Source organism: Miscanthus floridulus, chromosome 4 (genome assembly GCF_019320115.1).
Source record: "Miscanthus floridulus cultivar M001 chromosome 4, ASM1932011v1, whole genome shotgun sequence".
In the NCBI taxonomy this organism is placed as follows: Eukaryota; Viridiplantae; Streptophyta; class Magnoliopsida; order Poales; family Poaceae; genus Miscanthus; species Miscanthus floridulus.
The window spans coordinates 92273752-92297161 of record NC_089583.1 but is presented as its reverse complement, the minus strand read 5'-3'; the positions used below and the strand labels follow the sequence as shown (position 1 = coordinate 92297161).

At 43.7% G+C, this 23410-nt stretch overlaps 3 protein-coding genes and 1 pseudogene across 4 annotated transcripts; all 4 read left to right on the top strand.

Moving 5' to 3' along the window:
- The first annotated feature begins 63 nt into the window (after positions 1-63).
- Positions 64-6211, top strand: LOC136550021 (chitinase-like protein PB1E7.04c). Of its 2 annotated transcripts, none has more exons than XM_066541456.1 (5): positions 64-645; positions 1673-2646; positions 2923-3189; positions 3316-3407; positions 5092-6211. In XM_066541456.1, the coding sequence occupies exons 2-5, from the start codon at positions 1699-1701 to the stop codon at positions 6092-6094; spliced, it is 2310 nt and encodes a 769-aa protein (XP_066397553.1). In that variant the 5' UTR covers positions 64-645; positions 1673-1698; the 3' UTR covers positions 6095-6211. The 2 variants fall into 2 exon arrangements, with proteins under 2 accessions (XP_066397553.1, XP_066397554.1); XM_066541457.1 differs by lacking the exon at positions 64-645 and adding an exon at positions 666-1575.
- Positions 6212-8003: 1792 nt separating this feature from the next.
- Positions 8004-12010, top strand: LOC136552122 (probable hydroxyacylglutathione hydrolase 2, chloroplastic). Its single transcript, XM_066543667.1, has 8 exons — positions 8004-8193; positions 8557-8742; positions 9478-9681; positions 10173-10296; positions 10417-10517; positions 11033-11107; positions 11182-11280; positions 11501-12010. Exons 1-8 carry the CDS (start codon positions 8119-8121, stop codon positions 11645-11647), a joined length of 1011 nt encoding a protein of 336 aa, XP_066399764.1. The 5' UTR covers positions 8004-8118; the 3' UTR covers positions 11648-12010.
- Positions 12011-13610: 1600 nt separating this feature from the next.
- Positions 13611-17257, top strand: LOC136552121 (3beta-hydroxysteroid-dehydrogenase/decarboxylase-like; annotated as a pseudogene).
- Positions 17258-18144: 887 nt separating this feature from the next.
- On the top strand, positions 18145-22151 carry LOC136552120 (probable hydroxyacylglutathione hydrolase 2, chloroplastic). Its single transcript, XM_066543666.1, has 8 exons — positions 18145-18334; positions 18698-18883; positions 19619-19822; positions 20314-20437; positions 20558-20658; positions 21174-21248; positions 21323-21421; positions 21642-22151. Exons 1-8 carry the CDS (start codon positions 18260-18262, stop codon positions 21786-21788), a joined length of 1011 nt encoding a protein of 336 aa, XP_066399763.1. The 5' UTR covers positions 18145-18259; the 3' UTR covers positions 21789-22151.
- The last annotated feature ends 1259 nt before the right edge of the window (positions 22152-23410 follow it).

Below are 23410 nucleotides of genomic sequence, written 5' to 3'. Positions count from 1 at the left end.
ACCACCCACGCAAGGCCGGCCACGACGGGTGACTGCCTTGCTGTGCCTGAGGCCTGTGCTGCTGCACGCAGGCAGCACAGTGGACGCGTCCGCTGGCTGTGCCTGGCTTGCCTGTGTCAGCTGCTCGCTACGGTTACTACTGCCGCCTGGGCTGGGCACCCCCACCCCTCGCCGCTGCCCGCCCGGCCTCTCCACTCCCACATCCCACAGCCAAGCAGCAGCGGCAGAGAAAGAGGTGTACTGGTGTAGAGAGATTCGTCTCTAGTAGCTCGCTCTCTCTCTCTCTGCTCCTCTCGGCTGGAGCAAGCGCGGCCAACGCAGCGGTCCAGGGCTGGAGGCAGCCACCGCCAAGCCAAAGGCAACGAGTGGAGACCGGAGCCGCGCGGGAGCGGGAGAGGGATCCTTGACTTGTTTTTCCTGGATGTGACGACTGACGCGCGCGGCCGCGCTCCTCCCCCACCCCACTCCTCTGACCGGACCTGCGTACCCCGCGACGCAGCAGGGCGGAGCTGCGTACCCCACGAGCGGTGAGCCGGTGGAAGCCAGCTTTGCTCCAATCCAAGCCAGCCTTTCCTCCCTCCGTGCGCCCACAGCAAAGCCGGAGGAGAAGAAACCACCACGAGGCGCCCGGATTTCCGCCGAGAGGTTCGCGTTCCCCCGATTCCTCCTCATCCTCCTCCTACTCCCCTGTTCAAGATTTTTCGCCTTCCCCTTCCTCTTCGAGCGCTTTGCTTTTGCGGTTTTGCCGTCGCGTTTGCACCCAAGCGACTCTTTCCCCCCAAATACATGCCATTGCTTGCCGCTTCCTCCGACCAGGGAGAAGGAACACTTGTTCAGGACAGCCCTGGGGTCGGTGCGCCGAGGCTGAGGCGGACGGTTGATTGCGAGGTGTCTGCTCCTCGCTGTTATATCCTCCGCTAATTGCTTCGCGTCGAATTCAGCGGTTGTTTAAGGTTGCACGAATTGATAGGGCAACCGGTGGTACTACTTTTTGTGCGCAAGATCTGGTTGGTGCCTTGGTGGTGTTCTTCCTCTCTTTTCAAGATTTTCTTTGTCGAGGGAAAAAGTTGGGTTCGGGGACGACAGGACCACCGCCGCCCACATTGATGCCCTTGATGACTTCTGCTACTAGTATGTGGAGCACTACCTCTTGTGGTGTCTGTTGAGCATGTTTCGGTTTGGACCGAGTTCAATTCATTTCCTTATAAGCGAAGACATATATTCCCCAGGCGTACTCCCTCCATTACTTGTTTTTGGAGCGGCACTTCTTGCATAATCACTTGTGCCATTCAGGAGGGTTCTGTGGTTTCTGTCAATTTAGTGATACAACTCTTCAATAGGTTTGCTTGATTTTCTTCATTTGTGTCCTTTCTGGAATTATCGCTTGTCTCCGTGCGATTCTTAAGGTTCCCTTCCGTACTTGAATCACCGTGCGGCGATTCTTGGTATCGTATGAGTAAATGCGAGCCGCAGTGCCTTGTGAGCCAGGTTTCTTCTGCACATTACATTCACGAAAAAGTTGCAACCTTAATTGCATTCAGGGGTGTTGGTCTCACTTTCGTTAGGAACTGCCAGGTTGCCTGCCGGATTTCTACTTTTTGGTTCCAATTTGTCCCGTGCTTTTACATGAGGATGATGATGATAATCGCATTGTTTTGGTTGGACAATGCAGAGTAATGTGCTTAAGGATTCACGACAATGGCTTCATTGGTGCCCGGTGTCCTCGTGAAGCTCCTTCAGCATATGAACACGGATGTAAAAGTCGCCGGCGAGCATCGGTCCTCGCTCCTTCAGGTTGTCAGCATTGTCCCAGCGCTCGCCGGGAGCGATCTTTTCACCAACCAAGGGTTCTACCTCAAGGTGTCGGATTCATCCCATGCGACCTATGTTTCCCTTCCAGAGGAACAGCATGATCTCATCTTGAGCGACAAGATTCAGCTGGGCCAGTTCATCCATGTGGACCGTCTAGAGGCAGCCACTCCTGTTCCCATCCTTAGAGGAGTCCGTCCAGTTCCTGGTCGCCATGCTTGTGTTGGCACCCCTGAGGATCTTGTGGTGACCAGCTCCTCCAATTTCCATGGCAGCAAGAAGGTGCCGCCACCAAATGGAATGAAGGATGCCAGCATCTTGTCACTAGAAAAGGAAACGAGCAAATTGGAGAAAATAAATGCTTCGCACAAGCCTACTGGGGCGGAAAATAAGAAGCCGATGCTCACCAAATCAAACTCTTCACTGTCAAGACAAGCTTTGAATGGGATTGGTGATAAGAAGGAAGCAGTTAAATCAAAGGTGAAGCCAGCTATTACTAGGTCGACACCTTCATCACCAACCAGTGTCTATTCTCTACCTGCATCATTCCACAGATTCTCTAATGATCTGAAACAGAGGAACAAAGTAAAAGGAGCAGAGAAAGCTTCATCTTCTAGGCTTTCCTTGTTAGAAAAGGCTGCTTCTGTTTTGAAGGCTACTAGTGCTGGGAGAAAGTCCTCTGCTGGCAATTCAATCAGTAGCTCTGTGTTGAGTATTGGATCAGGGCCAAAGGCCTTGAGAAGAAGCTGGGAAGGAAACACGGATATTAAAGGAAAAGGCAATTCAGAATCAAAGACATCCAAACCTGACAGGAAGTCTGATAACAAGATCCCAATGGTATGTAATATGCTGACTCTCTCTATCAGTGTATAGAAAATGCATTTAGTTTATGTGACTAGTGACCACTGGGTTCAGCCACTTTCTTCAGGCTTGTTCAACTTTTAGAATTCCCAGTGATAATGGATACTAGAGACTGTATCTCATAATATCTGTTTATTACTTTCTCGTCAATGACATCATGTGTGGCAACTGGCAAGGAAATGTGATGGCGTTCTTCCCATTTGCACCGACCATTTATTTTTACTCAAAGTTAAGTACACTCTTAATATGCAGACTCCTAGACGAAAATCACTGGTGGATGAGAAGGTGCCACATAAAGATGATAGTCAGAAAGCTGCTAGGAAGAGCACCGCAAGTGCTCCCTCAGATGACGCTGACAAAGCAGTTAAGAAGCATATTCCTACTGTAAAGAGAACTTCTGGGGTTTTAGGAAACTCAAATGTTACAAATCTAGTGAAGATTCCTCCCAACAGCAAAACACTAACAGATATTAGCACTTCATGGACATCACTCCCTCCATCACTTGCCAAACTAGGAAAGGTATGCTAAAATTCATTGACACAATTGATATGATTTTAAACTTTTGCTTCCACAATAGTTTGAAAGATCAAACATTTCTGAGTATTGCAAACTTTAAATTGGCATACCCTGTCGTGAATGTGACAGGAGCTTCTGAAGTACAGGGAATCAGCACAAATAGCTGCTGTTGAAGCCATGCAAGAAGCTTCCGCTGCAGAGAGCTTGCTCAGATGTTTGAGGTACTTATTCTTCTGGATACAAGCCCTATGATTATGACAAGTTCTGTATGTTTTCTAACTAATTCTAGGCACTAGACTATGACATAAGACATACCATTTGTCCGTTTGATATATTCCCTATGACTCTGACCGAGTTGTTTTGCTATTCAATCCATTCTTTTATCCCTATCTTGTATCTCCTGATGCTTATATTCTTTTCAAACTGCAACTTTATTCTGTACTTAAATCGGGCAAAGCATCCCTAGCTTATAGATAACTATAAACGTATGTTTGACACTTAGATGGCATCACATGCTTGATGGTCTGTCTATTAAAATATGGTACAAGAGAATCTTGTGGTTTGATTTGGAAACCTGCCATATTTTGCTAGCTTCTATCCAGTTATGCAGAAGATGTGGCACCTACTGGTATCAGCATACTCTGCTTCCAGTTAATTCAAATTAGCAAAAATCATCATGAATCAATCTTCTGCCAAATTTTCACATTTTACACTTCTGTGCTCCAGCATTGCTCTTCTGCTGTTCCAATATTCTTGAAATCCTTTAGTAGAAATGAATCAACTATGCTCCAAGGACAAGCCTTATGAAGCCTTCAAAGATCATATGCATCTGGCCGTAGACAGCCTTGATTGCCTGTTCCCGTGCCGACGAACATGCTAGATACAGGACATGGTGATCGGGAACCAGGACAGGTGGTATCAGCTGTGCTTTTAGCAAAGCCTGCTGTTCATTGTCACGTGGTTGGTTTCTGATTGCACCTCACTGGGGCAAGATCATGAATAACCCGTAGGTCTCATCTCATGGTCCAACTGTAGTCTCAGTTCGAGCTGTCTAGCATGTTGCAATAATGTTATCAACCAGCTCGGTTCCTCCCTTTTGGAGCTCGAGACCCATGCTGGAGTGGTCCCTGCTATCCATCTTCCTTTTTCTGATCTGAGGGCAGAACGTTAGCTATGAATGTTTTTACACATGTTTTTTTTTTCAAATAAAAAATGTTTTTACACATCAAGATTAACTCGCATGGGTTAACCTAGACTTTACCAAAGATCTGAAGTTCAAAACTATCTGTAAACATCTGTGAATTGCCCATTTGGACATGCTAGAAAGTACAAGCTTGCAGAAGGTACAACCCAGAGAACAGGGAAAAGAAATCTTGTATTGTGAATTGTGAATATACTGGTTTGCATACAGTTGATGCCTTGGCTTGTACTGTGTGTTTGTTTTGCCTGTTAGCATCCAGATGGTCCAGCACATGGATCAACATGTTTCTGAACTGTCAACGAACCATGCTATTGTACTGTATAGTGCTGTGCTAGACATACAGGAAGTTTCTCCTGTTGTACTTGTAGCTGCATGCTGTTGTCTTCTACTGAAAGTACCTGTTTTACATCGCTAGCTCTTCAGTTAATCCAATGATTGCTAGTGTCGAATTCACTGTCCAGATTTCAAGGTCCTGTTTGTTTTGCTGAAATTTAGCTTATGCTGATTTGGTGCGAGAGGAAAGCACCAGTTCGCTGAAAATTAGTGCTGAAGTAGTTCAAAGTGTGAAAAGTTGGTTAGTGTGTTACGACATTTTTTTGGTGTGTTGGAGAGTTCACGGCAAGAGCTGCAGCACGATGCATTTTTAGTTTTTTTTTTTGTTACCAGCGTTGATTCTTATTTACTGACCGTATCTGCCTGAGCAGCTCGTACGCGGAGGTGAGCACCACGGCGGAGGAGCCGAACCCGCAGCCAGCCGTAGAGCAGTTCCTCACCCTCCACGCCGCGCTTTCGCGCGCCACGGTGATCACCGACACCCTCACCAAGTCTGCCACATCTGCAGCCTCGCCAGATTGCTCGGCAGCCAGCAACGCTGGAACGGTGGGATCCGCTACCGACGAGGAGGCGGCTGCCATCACAGCCGAACGCCGACGACGAGCTACGTCCTGGATGAGCGCCGCTCTCGCTACGGACCTGTCCGCCTTCGGCATCTACAACCTCAAACCGGCCCCCGCCACCGTCTCCTCGCCGCTGGCCGTGGTGGTCGTCGACGAGTCCGCGAAGCCGGCGGCGGCCGCGGCCACGGCAACGAAATCATCGCCGTCCCCCAAGTGTCGGCTGTCCCCCGTGAAGGGGAAGGCGAGGACGGGCACTGCGGCGGCCGCAGCGGCGCTGACGACGACGCCCGCGCCGCCGGAGTGGGAGAGGGGAGGAGGCGCCGAGGAGAGGGGCGAGCTGGCGAAGCGGCTCGGAGAGGAGTCAAGGGGCTGGTTCCTCGGCTTCGTGGAGCGGTTCCTGGACGCCGACGTGGCGGCGTCGGCGCCGTGGGACCGCGAGCGCGCGGCCAGGATGCTCCCGCAGCTAAAGCGCGTCAACGACTGGCTCGGCGAGATCGGGAAGCGAAGCGAGACTCCGTCGCTGCCGCCGGCAGACGCGGACGGTGAGGCGACCGCCGCGAGCACCGCCCCTGTCCCCGCGAACGGCGGCTGCGGCGTACCTGAGGAGACGATAGAGCGGCTAAGAAAGAAGATCTACGAGTATCTACTCACCAATGTCGACTCTGCCGCCGCTATGCTCGGAGGTGGCGGGGTCGGCGGGGCGGCCGCGCACGACGAACGGGAAAAAGGGGTGACGAGTGGATGGGAGGTTCTAATTGGGCCGTTAACAGTGTGGAATTTGATTGGGCCAAAAATGGGCTGGGTTAGCTAATGTAGGCTTCGTTTCTGATGTTTCTTTGTTGGGCTTTGAGCCTTTCAGCTTCTCTTAGTTTCTTATCGTGGTCACAGAAAAAAAAAAGAAAGGTGGTGAAAAATTGACTTGTATTTATCACTGACGTCGACTGGGTGACTCTGAATTATGGAGCATTGCTCCATTGGATGGTTTTCTGACTTTTCGAGATTGGAAAGTGATTCTTTGAACAAAGAATATGGACTGTTTGTGCTATCACGTGCTGTTCAAACAGATTTTCAGAAACGTAATATACCTCTTTGACTTCGGAGTAACCGAGGAAAATCTGTTTGTGCTATCACGTGCCTGTTCTGTGTAGTCATTAGTCAAAGTGTCAACCACTTGCACGGAATATGCTTTTAATAAACTTTGCGTCCCGTTAATAATTGAGGACAAGAAATATTCAACGAGGCCAGTCCCATCGCATAAACTATGAGTTGGCTTTTATATTTACCGAGCCACGTAGACACTGTAGGAAGAAACTATATTTCTAATAGATAGTTTTTTAAATAATTTTTTTATCTAATTACATGTCTTCTCTCTTCATCATCTCTGACATCTTTCTATCTATATTTTGGTTTCTGCGTAGGCATGATTTCTTAGAGCATTTCCAAGAGTTCACAATAAATTTTTTTCTCAAACCATGGAGTTTTCCGGCTTGCCAAAAAATATTAGGAGGAATAAATTAGACCATCTCTAACAGTTTTAAAATATAGAAGATAATTTTACATCAGAAATGCTATAATATGTCTATATTTTCCTAACCACTTTATATATTCTTTCTCTCTTTACATTTGCATTTGGAACTCTTTCCTACTTTTTATTCTTTTCCACGTCCTTTCATCTTTAGATTGGCCGACACATACGCGCCTAGGAGACCCGCGGATAGATCGCGGCGATCGGTCTATTTTTTGAAGCACGGAAAGATTGGGAGGTGGTATTGGAAACTGTTGGAGATAGCTTTTCCTATTTTTGCCAAGAGTCCTAGATTAGGAGGCTTTATTGGAAACTCTTGGAGATGCTCTTATCTCATAGAGAGTTACATAGCATTGTTTTAAAAAAACATAGAATGCAATGAAACATAGATGAAACAATCACTCTCGATGCATAGTTTTATTATTTTTTTGTTTCATAGATATTTAAATTCATAACTCATCTATAGTTGAAAACCGAGCCAATGAGAATTTCATCCCCCATTAAACTCACTTCTTCTTTCTTTTCTTGAAAACATTCTCATGTGATAAAAAATGCTTTCATGATAACCTATTAAATGCAGATGAAACTTTCCCTAAAACTGGCCTAAAAACAACTGCTCTTCTTTAATTCCAATGTCGCATTATTGTTTTGCTTAGTTGTCACCTAACTAATGAACATATAGAAACTATCTAGCTTTTGTTCTAGATTTGACACTGGTTTTCGTATTGTTCTAAACTCATTATAATTTAATGTTTCTATTCTTTGTAAGTGATATGAGCGGCGTATCTTGATGGGGTGTCACGGTGAGACCGTGAGAGAGCTATTTCTTTTACGAACAAGCGCCAACAGATTTGTGTGCGCGGTATCAGATTGAAATTCAAGAGAATCGTCACAAATTCGCGTGGAAATGCTGGGTTTGGTTGCAAGTGCCAGGCGGCGTTAAAGCGTTGTACGCGCCGGGCCGGCCGTGCCGCACCGCACACCATCGAGAAATGGGAACACGCGGCTCCGGCCACTTGGAACGATCACGAGCGCATGACGTCGGTCCCACGCCACGCACCACGCTTGGCGGCGATCTGCGCCGTCGATCGCCCGACGGACTGCCCCCGATCTGGGAGACGCCCTCGAGGGCCCCGTGTGTCCGTGTGGGTCCGCGCCAACCTCCTCTGCCTCCTTCCTTTCCCACTACTCTACTCGCCGTGCCGTCCCCTCCCCCTCTTCTCTCTCCTCGCTCCCCACGCCACGCAGCGCATCGTCTCGTCTCCTCGGAAGGCGGCAGCGCTGCGAGCAGCGAAAGGGAGGGAGCGGGGATGAGGATGCTGTCGAAGGCGTGCTCGATCGTGGCGTCCTCCGTCCCGCGCTGCTCCTCCGCCGCCGCCCCCACGGTCGCCCCCTCTCTCTCTCCCCTGCACATCAACTCTTCCCTTTTCGTGGTTCTCGGGTCTCGGCGGGGGGTTTGGATCTGGGGTTGGGGATTTCCATCACGGCGCATCGCCGTGGCCTGCAACTGCCTCGGTTCCAACGGAACGGGTCGTTTCGCACGACAGCCCCTGGCTTCCCGCGCTATTGCGGAGATGCCCGGCTGTTTATCGGCTCTGTAGTTGTTCCATCTACTCGAGCTAGTTAGTTAGTTTTTGTATTGATTTGCGCGGCATGGAGATGGGTTTGGTGGTTGTCACCGTTGCGTGAGTAGTTCTCTGTGAATTCTTGGTCGTAACAAATTTTGGTCTGCTTCTGTTGTTTTGCAGATGAGGGGGCAGCCGTCCTTGCTGCCAAGCGTGCGGAAGCAATGGCCCGGGAAGCCGCTGCTGTATGGAATCGGCACCCTGTTGGTCATGCCACTCAGGACACTGTATGGAGTGGGTCGGGTTTTTGGCGCAGGGCGGTTCCTCTGCAACATGACCAGCGTCTCTTCGTCGCTGCAAATTGAGCTTGTAAGTGGTCTGAAATAGTGCCTGTGTGACTTCTAGCTAGCCAACTCGATGCTTATTGATATTTGCTTAATGCTTATCGATGTAAGCACCCTGTTTCTGTATTGACATGGTGGTGCTCTTTAGGAGAGAAGCCATCAGTAAAGACAGTTAGTTCTGCGGATTTTATTTTAATTTAAATCAGTTGTGATGCCATTGCTTTGTAGAAAGAAAATACAAGGTCATAACTCATAAGGCCATTTTTAGTAGGAAAGAGCTGGTGCCCATGAAAAGTCTCATTCTTGATCCACTCTCACTTACTGCTTTACTCATACTTGGCATTATGTTGTTCCTCTGTTGTATACCTAACTATGATGTTGTGGACCAGACCCCTTAGACTCTATCTCTAAGACTGACACTGTCAAGCTCAGGCATACATTAGCGGCCGGCGGCCCACAGAATTTGCACATTAATTTTTCACAGTTTCCTCCACACAAATGACTACACTTCTTTTGATGGAACAGCATGGCTCCTGGCCTGGATCGTCATAGTGGATATCATAAAGAAATAGCAGACACTGTTATGAATAGCCAAAACAATAAATAGGACATCTTTTGAATGACTTCTCATAATCAGCTGTTACCACAAACTTGTTGCTCTTTACATAACTATCCTCCTGTCTGTAGATATTTCTTATCATTCAATCACATTACTGAGTGCCCTTAATATTCATCAGCAACCGTCCTGGTTTATTTGTAGGTACCATGCCTTCGAGATAACTATGCATATATCCTGCATGATGTTGATACTGGAACAGTTGGAGTTGTGGATCCTTCTGAGGCTATGCCTATTATAAATGCATTGGAAAAGAGAAACCAGAACTTGACTTATATACTGAACACCCATCATCACTATGATCATACTGGTGGAAACTTGGAATTGAAAGCAAAATATGGTGCAAAGGTATAGCTTTGGGCTTTTCTCTTTGTTGTTTCTTTTCCTGTATCGTTCAGTGACTCTGATACAGTATGTGACAGTGACACAATCAAAATGTGTATTGTTATGAGCTAAAGTGAAACCAATAGGGCTATACCCAAGGATGGACTTATTATGAGTGTTTTTTTATAGCATATATTATTCTTATCAATAAAGTATCTGTTAAATTCAACAATATTTATAGTTTTCGAGATTGAATTATATAACTGAAGTTCAAAACAGAGCATATACTAGGCTATGCCTCAAGTTTGGGCATGACTTCTGCCTACAGTATCAAATCTAAGTTTTGATGATTTTCTAGGTGATATGAAGGAACTGTTTGATGCAAATCTTTTTCCTTTAGTTTTCATTGTTTATACACTGGATTGCTCCTGCCACCTGAAACACTTAATGATAATTGTATATAGATGAAGATTGGTGTGTCTGATTTAGTCTTCTGATGATCATATACATTTTAGGTAATTGGTTCTGAGAAGGATAAGGACAGAATACCTGGTATTGACATCACTCTTAAGGAGGGTGACACATGGATGTTTGCTGGCCATCAAGTTCTTGTACTGGAGACTCCTGGGCATACATCAGGTGTTTGATTGAAACTTTCTTATGGCTCGTCTTATATCCGTTCTTGCACTCAAAGTTGAATGATTAACTCCTTCAGTGCACACAAAGGCTTTTCGTTGACTTTACATTTATTTCTATCAGGTCATGTGTGCTATTATTTTGCTGGTTCTGGAGCTATATTTACAGGTGACACCTTGTTCAATCTATCATGCGGAAAGCTTTTTGAAGGGACTCCACAGCAGGTTTTTTTACTTGCTTGCAAATATGTTCATATACATGTATGTTGTGTGAAGGTGCTACTGGACTCCCGTGACAAGCTACTCCTTTGTAGTGCTTTTATTTCACCAAAGAAGTCTCTTAATTTTGAACAACAAACATTTTTGTTGGAGTTTCTGAATTTGTTAATTGAACTTAAATTATTTCTCCACTGCAACTATTAGAACGTGTAAGCATGAGTAAGCAAGATAGGTATATAAAAGGTTAAAAATGATCTATGAACTTGAATGACTGAGTTTGTTCTACATTATGTCAGTATTTGTACTTTCATTTGTTTGAACATGGGGATAATTGTGATTAAATCTAATTATTCATATGATGGACTTTAATCATTTAATAGAAATCTAGAAGGTTGTTAACTCTTAGTAGTTCTATTTATCATCTATGGCTCAGTGACTTCTCCTTTTTCGTAGAAAGTATGGAAAATATTGTTCCATGTATCTTTGAGATTACATGACCATTTCAGCCTGCCTCATTGCAGATGTATTCCTCACTCCAGAAAATTACAGCTCTACCAGATGATACAAAAGTATACTGTGGGCATGAATATACCTTGGTGAGTAATTTTTCATTTCGTTTCCAGTTTCCTGCATCGATCTGTTATTTAATGCCTGATGTTCCTCTGTGCAGAGTAATTCAAAGTTTGCCTTGAGTGTAGAACCAGGAAATAAAACATTGCAGGAATATGCTGCAAATGCAGCTGAGTTGCGTAATAAGGATATACCCACGGTAATATTATCTCAGTCTTTGTGACGAGCTAGTGCTTCTTAAGCATGAAATTATGCATTTCTAGCTTTGTTTACTTTAAAAGTCCTTGATTCCATTCTTTCTTTTGAACATTTCATAAAAATCATAATTTATTTCATGATCTCTCTGCAATACTTAAGTCGAGAACGTTTCCACCTTCTACGCTGACCTTAAATCCTTAATCCAAATTTCATGTTTGCAGGTGCCAACAACAATTGGAAGGGAGAAGGAATGCAATCCTTTTTTGCGGACCTCCAACCCAGAAATTAAGAGAACACTGTCCATTCCAGATCATTTCGATGAAGATCGGGTGCTCGAAGTTGTCCGTCAAGCAAAAGATAACTTCTGACTAACAAAAGGAAATTCTCGTGACATATGACCTATATCTTGTTAAAGTTCAGACAGAGAACCTCTAAGTCACAAGAAACATAGGAGGAAAGGAAGGTATATATGTTTGAGCTAGATTTTGAAATGCTTCGGCAAAATTATGTCGAGTGTATGTAGCTTGGGCAGTGCTTGTCTATAGCAATCAGTGATTCTTTTGACTACTACAAGTAAATGTGTTCTGCTATCATCTACTCTCTGTAAAAAACCCGCCACTTAGCCGTTTCATAGTCAATCGTCAGTTCTTATTCAATACTTGAATGCATTGCATTGCAATTTGCATGGATCCATGTTTCTTAGCCGTATGAATATGGTATCAACAGTGCAATGCTTGGAAATGTACTTGTAGGGTACTGATATGAAAGGTGCTTATTGGGGTCCTTCGCTTGATGGCATGAATGCGAGGCTTGGATTTTACGCCCTTGTTTAGTTCGCGAAATTTGAGAATTTGGGCTACTGTAGCACTTTTGTTTTTATTTGACAATTAGTGTTCAATCATGGACTAATTAGGCTCAAAACGTTCGTCTCGTAATTTTTAACCAAACTGTGCAATTAGTTTTTGTTTTTGTCTACATTTAATGCTCCATGCACGTATCGTAAAATTCGATGTGATGGATACTGTAGCATTTTTTGGGAAAAGTTTTCGCGAACTAAACAAGGGCTACGTCACATTTTGGAAGATTGCCGTTCAATCATCAATCATGGTCGATGTGATGCGTCACCGACCGAAAGAGGCATTAGCATGGTGTGCCATGATTCCGTCACGCTGTACTCTGAGCTCGTGGTACTACGGAAGTTTACCGCTAACCAAATTGTGCAATTGACATGTTGATCCCCCAGAACAGGCCGAAAGTTAAATCAGCGAGCTTGACATGTTATACCCCGAACAGGTGGAAAGTTTAATCAGGCCCTGTTAGCTTATCTTTGTAGTCGTATTTTTTCGACTAAAGAACAGTGTTTTTCTCTTACAATAAATCAGTAAATAACGTTATGTTCGTTTTGGCTGGTTTAGCTTATAAGCCATGGCTGAAAGTGTTGTTGGTTGGTTTGATGTGAGAAAAATATTGTTCGTTGGCTGATAAGCCATGGCTTATAAGCCAAATACGACCAAGCGAACATATTGTTAATCAGCGAACGGTACTTTTCAGCTTGTCTTTTTATTTTCGCTAATAACAAGCGGTCAGGCCAGCTGTTCTTTGGGTTGTCAAAGTCGGAGGTGTTTGGTTGTCTCCTAAAGTTTAGTCTGTCACATCAAATATTTAGACATTAATATAATGTAGAGTGTTAAAAATAGACTAATTACAAAATTAATTATACAGATTAAGACTAATTTGTGAAACGAATCTATGAAATCTAATTGGTCAATGATTTGACAATGTGGTGCTACAGTAAACCTGTGCTAATAATGGATTAGTTAGGCCTAATAGATTCGTCTCGTGAATTAGTTATGGCTTCTGTAATTAGTTTTATAATTAGTATCAAACACTCGATATGGCATACATATAACACCCGATGTGACACCTCTTAGACTTTAGTCCCTGTATCAAACAGTGTTGAAAGCTGGTCAGCTTGGGATTCCATGAGTTGTTCGAGTTCGACACGATTAAGCTCGAATGCATATGCATCAATGCATGCCATAGTTTATTCTAGTCATAATTTAAACTGATGTATACATAGGGAATCCATTTCAAAGCTCATGGAACAGAGATTCGATCCTAAACCTGCATCCTAAGCTCGTGAAGATTCGTATTATCTTGCTTCAAAAAATTCATATTATCATCAAGCTCCAATCTCTTAGAGCCAAAGATCGAAACTATTTACACGCAAAAGTAAGATCGAACTATGTACACAAATGTCGACGGGGAGCTCAATGTTCCAGCACATATGCATGCAGTGCTTACCTGGTCTTGATTTTTTTGGAAAAAAAAGTAAAACAAAAGATTGTGAAACGAAAACCCCTCGTGCTCTCCCCATTTCTTCTTGTCCCCCACCTCCGCACTCCCACCCCACCACCGATGGCGACCGCCGTGCCCGGCCCGCCCAAGCCCAAGCCCGCCTGCGCCGTCACGTTCGGCCGCTCCACCCTCCTCGGCCGCTACCTGGCCGCGGCGCTCGCTGCCTCCGGCCGCTGGTCCGCCGTCGCCATCCTCGACCCCTCCTCCCCCACCTCGCCGTCCCCGCCGCCCGGCCCGCCCGCCTCCCACTTCGTCTACCACCACGACGTCGACCTCTCGGCGGACCCCGAGCGCCTCGTCTCCGCGCTCGCCGGCGCCGCGGCTGTCTTCCATGTGGACGCCACCACAGCGACCACCTCCGGGAGCGACGGGTCCTTCCTCTCCCTGCACCGCCTCGCCGTCGAGGGCACGAGGCGACTCCTCACGGCCTGTCGCACCGCCGGCGTGGAGAGGGTGGTGTACACCGGCTCGGCCGACGTGGTCTCTGCCGTTGCCCGCGATGTGATCAATGCCGACGAGGACTCCGCGCCCTACCCTGACAAGGTTTGGTTACTCCGTGATCTGCTCGGCTTTGGGATCCCTGGGCTTGGAGGTGCCATTGGGCTGACGGGCCTCTTGGGTTTTGGCTGTCGGCGCAGTTCGGGAATGCGTTGAGCGAGCTGAGGGCGCAGGTGGAGATGATGGTACTGGGTGCGGACGGGGTCGACGGGATGAGGACGTGCGTGCTGCGGCCGAGCAATCTCTTCGGTCCGGGCGATTCCAGCTTGGTGAGGTTTGTTGCTGGATATGCAAGGTCTCCCTTGGGCAAGGTATTCCAATATGAAATTCACTTTGTCCCTGTGATTTTGCTATTATAAAACATGACCTGGAAATTTTCCCCATGCTTCTTCAAACTATGAAATACTAGTTTTCTTATGTAGTTCTTTTCAGTTTGTAATAGGCAATGTCAGTAACATGTCTGACTTTGCCTATGTGGAAAATGTGGCCCATGCCAATATTTGTGCTGACCAAGCCTTGTCTTCGAAGTGCAGCTTCTGTAGCTGGGAAGGTACATTTTTAGAGATAAAAGGGCTATGTTTAGCCATATTACTTTTATGGTTAATTCTGCACACTGAACTTTTACAGACATTTTTTGTTACCAATGATGAACCTATGGAAACATGGGAGTTTATGAATTGCATGATGGAAGCCATGGGTTGTCAGAGGTATTTCTCCCTCCCTCTTTGCCCCTCCCTACTCTTTGAAGGCAACTTGTGAAGTTAACATGTGCTGTGGTTTCTCATCCATTTAGGCCCAGGATTAATCTTCCTGCCAAGATGTTACTGTCTGCAGCCTTGCTTTCCAAAATGATTCATCACAGGCTTGGTTTTCAAATGCTTTCCACCCCTCTTCTCCATCCAGATACAATATACTTCTTGTCATGCACTAGAACCTTTAACACTTCAAGAGCCAGAAGATTACTTGGATACCACCCGATTGTATCATTGGAGGTGAGCTTGTTTTGTTACCATGCTATATTGCAATCACATATGTTCCCTTGGATCATTTGTTTGGTACTGCCCATGTTTTGATATGTTCCTTGTAAAGGCACATGAGGCCCCTTCAAGGGCTTTCTTAATCTTGCAATGCAGATGTTGATAACTAATAAATTTTAATGTTTAACGTGTATCAGGATGGAATTATGAGAACTGTTGGGTCATTTACAGAACTATCAGATAATTTGGGGTTGTCAAGAAAACAAGGACTCCTGCGGATCATCAAAGGCAGATAAGCTGCTAGGAAGTGGAACAGGTGATATAGTCCTTTTTTAAGAAAATCTCTCTCTGTGTTTTCTGCTTTCCACCAAATTGAATGAACTAGAGCCTTGGATACCGAACTTTTCTGATATAGTTGTGTAGAACACTTTTCATTGTTGTTTACTTACTATCACTCAGTTATGATAAATATTTGTTTTTCACTGTTGACATCTTCCATTTCCACTGCAGCTGCTGATATTCTTCTTTGGAGGGATGAAAAGAGAACCTTTTCATTTGTCACAGTATTGTTTCTGGTTTTCTACTGGTTCCTGCTTTCAGACAGAACTTTTGTTTCATCGGCTGCCAAATTTCTTCTAGTGCTCTCCCTTGGTCTCTTTATCCATGGTTTGCTGCCTTCAGAAGTGTACGTGTTTTGGTGTTCAGCTATCTTTTGAGTACAATAATCTGAAATTAATATTCCCCAGTTCTTGCAAAATAATTTTGTATTATACTATGTTTGAATACTGAAGTTGAACCCCTATTGCAGGTTTGGTTTTACAGTTGAGAAGGTTACATCTGAGCATTTTGAAGTATCACACTTAGCATTGAGGAATTCGCTTATGTGTCTGGCTTCTGCATGGAATGGGAGCATTCATAAACTAAGGGTTCTAGCAGAAGGTGAAGACTGGAGTTTACTTTTGAAGGTTGGTGTTCAGCTTTGTGTCTCCTGGAGGCTTTGTTCATTAAAAATACCCAATATGAGGTCGTTTTCCATTAGGTGCTGCCTTCTTAATTTGGGCTCCTTAAGCCCACATATACCGTTTGGATTTAATCTACTTCAGTGATTGGTCTATCTCTAGCATATTCATGAACCATTTTTTCCCCCTGAAGTTATAGTATTAGGTATAGTTGTTTTCATAAAATTTACTGTACACACACTTTTACTATTCAAAATGTTTTCTGCACTCATGTTAATGATTGAAGTCTTTGGTTAGCTTGGTATACTTTTGGGCCTTTTGGCTTTAGTTGATCATGAAGTAGAAATAATTTATATGAGGTTACTGTCCTTCTGTATCTTAAATACATCAATACATCAATTTTTTTGTCATGTTGCGTTGATGTTTGTAGGTTACTCTCGGTTTGGTGATTGTCATAAGGGATCAATCATTCCATCTCAGTCGGTGAAACTAACTTACCATGTTAAGATAATGCTGCTCGATTAACAGTGTTTAAAATGATGCAAAAATGACTACTCAAGTTTCCTCAACCAAAAGATAGGCTTTAAGTTGAAATTCACTGCAAATCAATAATAAATATTGACATGACAGGGAAAATGTAGCTGAAATGAAGTCATGACCATATAAGAATCAAGTTACAAATGATTGATCCATAGTTTTTTCACTATTTTACAGGTATTTGCATTTCTGTACAGCATCAAACTAATGCTGAGCTTTCAGTTCAGAATTCTGATGGGTCTTGGTAAGGGACTTTCTTTTGCCACTTAAAATTATGATCAACTGATCATTTAGTGTTGTAAACTAAATTGATCATCTGCTGCTTCTCTCCTGTATGCAGTACTGGCATCCATGTTCATTGTCTTCATTGTCTATGAACAATGCGAGGAAGAAATTGACAGTTTGGTGGCAATTGCTTCTGTCAAAGTCGAGTGGCTAATAGACAGAGTAGTTGGAATTTTGCCAGCCTCTTTGAAGGCATATATAGCCTAGAGAAGGCACCTGAAGGATGTGTCGCCAACTCACAATGGTGCTCCTATCTGTAAAAATTTTAGTTCTTTTAAGCTAATATGTCCTGTGTGATTTACCCAAATGTTTGACTGACACTTTCATATTCTTGTTCAAGTTTCACTTTTTTATTAAGTGGGAATCTTTTCTTGTCGCTGTTTACAATTCGTGAGTTGGCATAGCCTGTGTTTTATGCTCATGCGTGGGTACCAAACTACTAAGTCATTTTTCATTAGCTTTAACCAAATTTATAGAAAAAATATATAAATATCTATAACGCGAAACAAGATTTATTAGATATACTATGGAATGTATTTTGTTAGTGTATTTATTTAATCCAGTACTCGACTTGAATCTTTTGGGGACGAAGGGAGTAGGTGCAATATATTTTCTATATTTTCTATGAATCAGCTTGTTCGGCTACCAGTATTGCGGCTTATTTGCAGCATCACCGGCTGTAATTCCAATGTCGCATTATTGTTTTGCTTAGTTGTCACCTAACTAATGAACATATAGAAACTATCTAGCTTTTGTTCTAGATTTGACACTGGTTTTCGTATTGTTCTAAACTCATTATAATTTAATGTTTCTATTCTTTGTAAGTGATATGAGCGGCGTATCTTGATGGGGTGTCACGGTGAGACCGTGAGAGAGCTATTTCTTTTACGAACAAGCGCCAACAGATTTGTGTGCGCGGTATCAGATTGAAATTCAAGAGAATCGTCACAAATTCGCGTGGAAATGCTGGGTTTGGTTGCAAGTGCCAGGCGGCGTTAAAGCGTTGTACGCGCCGGGCCGGCCGTGCCGCACCGCACACCATCGAGAAATGGGAACACGCGGCTCCGGCCACTTGGAACGATCACGAGCGCATGACGTCGGTCCCACGCCACGCACCACGCTTGGCGGCGATCTGCGCCGTCGATCGCCCGACGGACTGCCCCCGATCTGGGAGACGCCCTCGAGGGCCCCGTGTGTCCGTGTGGGTCCGCGCCAACCTCCTCTGCCTCCTTCCTTTCCCACTACTCTACTCGCCGTGCCGTCCCCTCCCCCTCTTCTCTCTCCTCGCTCCCCACGCCACGCAGCGCATCGTCTCGTCTCCTCGGAAGGCGGCAGCGCTGCGAGCAGCGAAAGGGAGGGAGCGGGGATGAGGATGCTGTCGAAGGCGTGCTCGATCGTGGCGTCCTCCGTCCCGCGCTGCTCCTCCGCCGCCGCCCCCACGGTCGCCCCCTCTCTCTCTCCCCTGCACATCAACTCTTCCCTTTTCGTGGTTCTCGGGTCTCGGCGGGGGGTTTGGATCTGGGGTTGGGGATTTCCATCACGGCGCATCGCCGTGGCCTGCAACTGCCTCGGTTCCAACGGAACGGGTCGTTTCGCACGACAGCCCCTGGCTTCCCGCGCTATTGCGGAGATGCCCGGCTGTTTATCGGCTCTGTAGTTGTTCCATCTACTCGAGCTAGTTAGTTAGTTTTTGTATTGATTTGCGCGGCATGGAGATGGGTTTGGTGGTTGTCACCGTTGCGTGAGTAGTTCTCTGTGAATTCTTGGTCGTAACAAATTTTGGTCTGCTTCTGTTGTTTTGCAGATGAGGGGGCAGCCGTCCTTGCTGCCAAGCGTGCGGAAGCAATGGCCCGGGAAGCCGCTGCTGTATGGAATCGGCACCCTGTTGGTCATGCCACTCAGGACACTGTATGGAGTGGGTCGGGTTTTTGGCGCAGGGCGGTTCCTCTGCAACATGACCAGCGTCTCTTCGTCGCTGCAAATTGAGCTTGTAAGTGGTCTGAAATAGTGCCTGTGTGACTTCTAGCTAGCCAACTCGATGCTTATTGATATTTGCTTAATGCTTATCGATGTAAGCACCCTGTTTCTGTATTGACATGGTGGTGCTCTTTAGGAGAGAAGCCATCAGTAAAGACAGTTAGTTCTGCGGATTTTATTTTAATTTAAATCAGTTGTGATGCCATTGCTTTGTAGAAAGAAAATACAAGGTCATAACTCATAAGGCCATTTTTAGTAGGAAAGAGCTGGTGCCCATGAAAAGTCTCATTCTTGATCCACTCTCACTTACTGCTTTACTCATACTTGGCATTATGTTGTTCCTCTGTTGTATACCTAACTATGATGTTGTGGACCAGACCCCTTAGACTCTATCTCTAAGACTGACACTGTCAAGCTCAGGCATACATTAGCGGCCGGCGGCCCACAGAATTTGCACATTAATTTTTCACAGTTTCCTCCACACAAATGACTACACTTCTTTTGATGGAACAGCATGGCTCCTGGCCTGGATCGTCATAGTGGATATCATAAAGAAATAGCAGACACTGTTATGAATAGCCAAAACAATAAATAGGACATCTTTTGAATGACTTCTCATAATCAGCTGTTACCACAAACTTGTTGCTCTTTACATAACTATCCTCCTGTCTGTAGATATTTCTTATCATTCAATCACATTACTGAGTGCCCTTAATATTCATCAGCAACCGTCCTGGTTTATTTGTAGGTACCATGCCTTCGAGATAACTATGCATATATCCTGCATGATGTTGATACTGGAACAGTTGGAGTTGTGGATCCTTCTGAGGCTATGCCTATTATAAATGCATTGGAAAAGAGAAACCAGAACTTGACTTATATACTGAACACCCATCATCACTATGATCATACTGGTGGAAACTTGGAATTGAAAGCAAAATATGGTGCAAAGGTATAGCTTTGGGCTTTTCTCTTTGTTGTTTCTTTTCCTGTATCGTTCAGTGACTCTGATACAGTATGTGACAGTGACACAATCAAAATGTGTATTGTTATGAGCTAAAGTGAAACCAATAGGGCTATACCCAAGGATGGACTTATTATGAGTGTTTTTTTATAGCATATATTATTCTTATCAATAAAGTATCTGTTAAATTCAACAATATTTATAGTTTTCGAGATTGAATTATATAACTGAAGTTCAAAACAGAGCATATACTAGGCTATGCCTCAAGTTTGGGCATGACTTCTGCCTACAGTATCAAATCTAAGTTTTGATGATTTTCTAGGTGATATGAAGGAACTGTTTGATGCAAATCTTTTTCCTTTAGTTTTCATTGTTTATACACTGGATTGCTCCTGCCACCTGAAACACTTAATGATAATTGTATATAGATGAAGATTGGTGTGTCTGATTTAGTCTTCTGATGATCATATACATTTTAGGTAATTGGTTCTGAGAAGGATAAGGACAGAATACCTGGTATTGACATCACTCTTAAGGAGGGTGACACATGGATGTTTGCTGGCCATCAAGTTCTTGTACTGGAGACTCCTGGGCATACATCAGGTGTTTGATTGAAACTTTCTTATGGCTCGTCTTATATCCGTTCTTGCACTCAAAGTTGAATGATTAACTCCTTCAGTGCACACAAAGGCTTTTCGTTGACTTTACATTTATTTCTATCAGGTCATGTGTGCTATTATTTTGCTGGTTCTGGAGCTATATTTACAGGTGACACCTTGTTCAATCTATCATGCGGAAAGCTTTTTGAAGGGACTCCACAGCAGGTTTTTTTACTTGCTTGCAAATATGTTCATATACATGTATGTTGTGTGAAGGTGCTACTGGACTCCCGTGACAAGCTACTCCTTTGTAGTGCTTTTATTTCACCAAAGAAGTCTCTTAATTTTGAACAACAAACATTTTTGTTGGAGTTTCTGAATTTGTTAATTGAACTTAAATTATTTCTCCACTGCAACTATTAGAACGTGTAAGCATGAGTAAGCAAGATAGGTATATAAAAGGTTAAAAATGATCTATGAACTTGAATGACTGAGTTTGTTCTACATTATGTCAGTATTTGTACTTTCATTTGTTTGAACATGGGGATAATTGTGATTAAATCTAATTATTCATATGATGGACTTTAATCATTTAATAGAAATCTAGAAGGTTGTTAACTCTTAGTAGTTCTATTTATCATCTATGGCTCAGTGACTTCTCCTTTTTCGTAGAAAGTATGGAAAATATTGTTCCATGTATCTTTGAGATTACATGACCATTTCAGCCTGCCTCATTGCAGATGTATTCCTCACTCCAGAAAATTACAGCTCTACCAGATGATACAAAAGTATACTGTGGGCATGAATATACCTTGGTGAGTAATTTTTCATTTCGTTTCCAGTTTCCTGCATCGATCTGTTATTTAATGCCTGATGTTCCTCTGTGCAGAGTAATTCAAAGTTTGCCTTGAGTGTAGAACCAGGAAATAAAACATTGCAGGAATATGCTGCAAATGCAGCTGAGTTGCGTAATAAGGATATACCCACGGTAATATTATCTCAGTCTTTGTGACGAGCTAGTGCTTCTTAAGCATGAAATTATGCATTTCTAGCTTTGTTTACTTTAAAAGTCCTTGATTCCATTCTTTCTTTTGAACATTTCATAAAAATCATAATTTATTTCATGATCTCTCTGCAATACTTAAGTCGAGAACGTTTCCACCTTCTACGCTGACCTTAAATCCTTAATCCAAATTTCATGTTTGCAGGTGCCAACAACAATTGGAAGGGAGAAGGAATGCAATCCTTTTTTGCGGACCTCCAACCCAGAAATTAAGAGAACACTGTCCATTCCAGATCATTTCGATGAAGATCGGGTGCTCGAAGTTGTCCGTCAAGCAAAAGATAACTTCTGACTAACAAAAGGAAATTCTCGTGACATATGACCTATATCTTGTTAAAGTTCAGACAGAGAACCTCTAAGTCACAAGAAACATAGGAGGAAAGGAAGGTATATATGTTTGAGCTAGATTTTGAAATGCTTCGGCAAAATTATGTCGAGTGTATGTAGCTTGGGCAGTGCTTGTCTATAGCAATCAGTGATTCTTTTGACTACTACAAGTAAATGTGTTCTGCTATCATCTACTCTCTGTAAAAAACCCGCCACTTAGCCGTTTCATAGTCAATCGTCAGTTCTTATTCAATACTTGAATGCATTGCATTGCAATTTGCATGGATCCATGTTTCTTAGCCGTATGAATATGGTATCAACAGTGCAATGCTTGGAAATGTACTTGTAGGGTACTGATATGAAAGGTGCTTATTGGGGTCCTTCGCTTGATGGCATGAATGCGAGGCTTGGATTTTACGCCCTTGTTTAGTTCGCGAAATTTGAGAATTTGGGCTACTGTAGCACTTTTGTTTTTATTTGACAATTAGTGTTCAATCATGGACTAATTAGGCTCAAAACGTTCGTCTCGTAATTTTTAACCAAACTGTGCAATTAGTTTTTGTTTTTGTCTACATTTAATGCTCCATGCACGTATCGTAAAATTCGATGTGATGGATACTGTAGCATTTTTTGGGAAAAGTTTTCGCGAACTAAACAAGGGCTACGTCACATTTTGGAAGATTGCCGTTCAATCATCAATCATGGTCGATGTGATGCGTCACCGACCGAAAGAGGCATTAGCATGGTGTGCCATGATTCCGTCACGCTGTACTCTGAGCTCGTGGTACTACGGAAGTTTACCGCTAACCAAATTGTGCAATTGACATGTTGATCCCCCAGAACAGGCCGAAAGTTAAATCAGCGAGCTTGACATGTTATACCCCGAACAGGTGGAAAGTTTAATCAGGCCCTGTTAGCTTATCTTTGTAGTCGTATTTTTTCGACTAAAGAACAGTGTTTTTCTCTTACAATAAATCAGTAAATAACGTTATGTTCGTTTTGGCTGGTTTAGCTTATAAGCCATGGCTGAAAGTGTTGTTGGTTGGTTTGATGTGAGAAAAATATTGTTCGTTGGCTGATAAGCCATGGCTTATAAGCCAAATACGACCAAGCGAACATATTGTTAATCAGCGAACGGTACTTTTCAGCTTGTCTTTTTATTTTCGCTAATAACAAGCGGTCAGGCCAGCTGTTCTTTGGGTTGTCAAAGTCGGAGGTGTTTGGTTGTCTCCTAAAGTTTAGTCTGTCACATCAAATATTTAGACATTAATATAATGTAGAGTGTTAAAAATAGACTAATTACAAAATTAATTATACAGATTAAGACTAATTTGTGAAACGAATCTATGAAATCTAATTGGTCAATGATTTGACAATGTGGTGCTACAGTAAACCTGTGCTAATAATGGATTAGTTAGGCCTAATAGATTCGTCTCGTGAATTAGTTATGGCTTCTGTAATTAGTTTTATAATTAGTATCAAACACTCGATATGGCATACATATAACACCCGATGTGACACCTCTTAGACTTTAGTCCCTGTATCAAACAGTGTTGAAAGCTGGTCAGCTTGGGATTCCATGAGTTG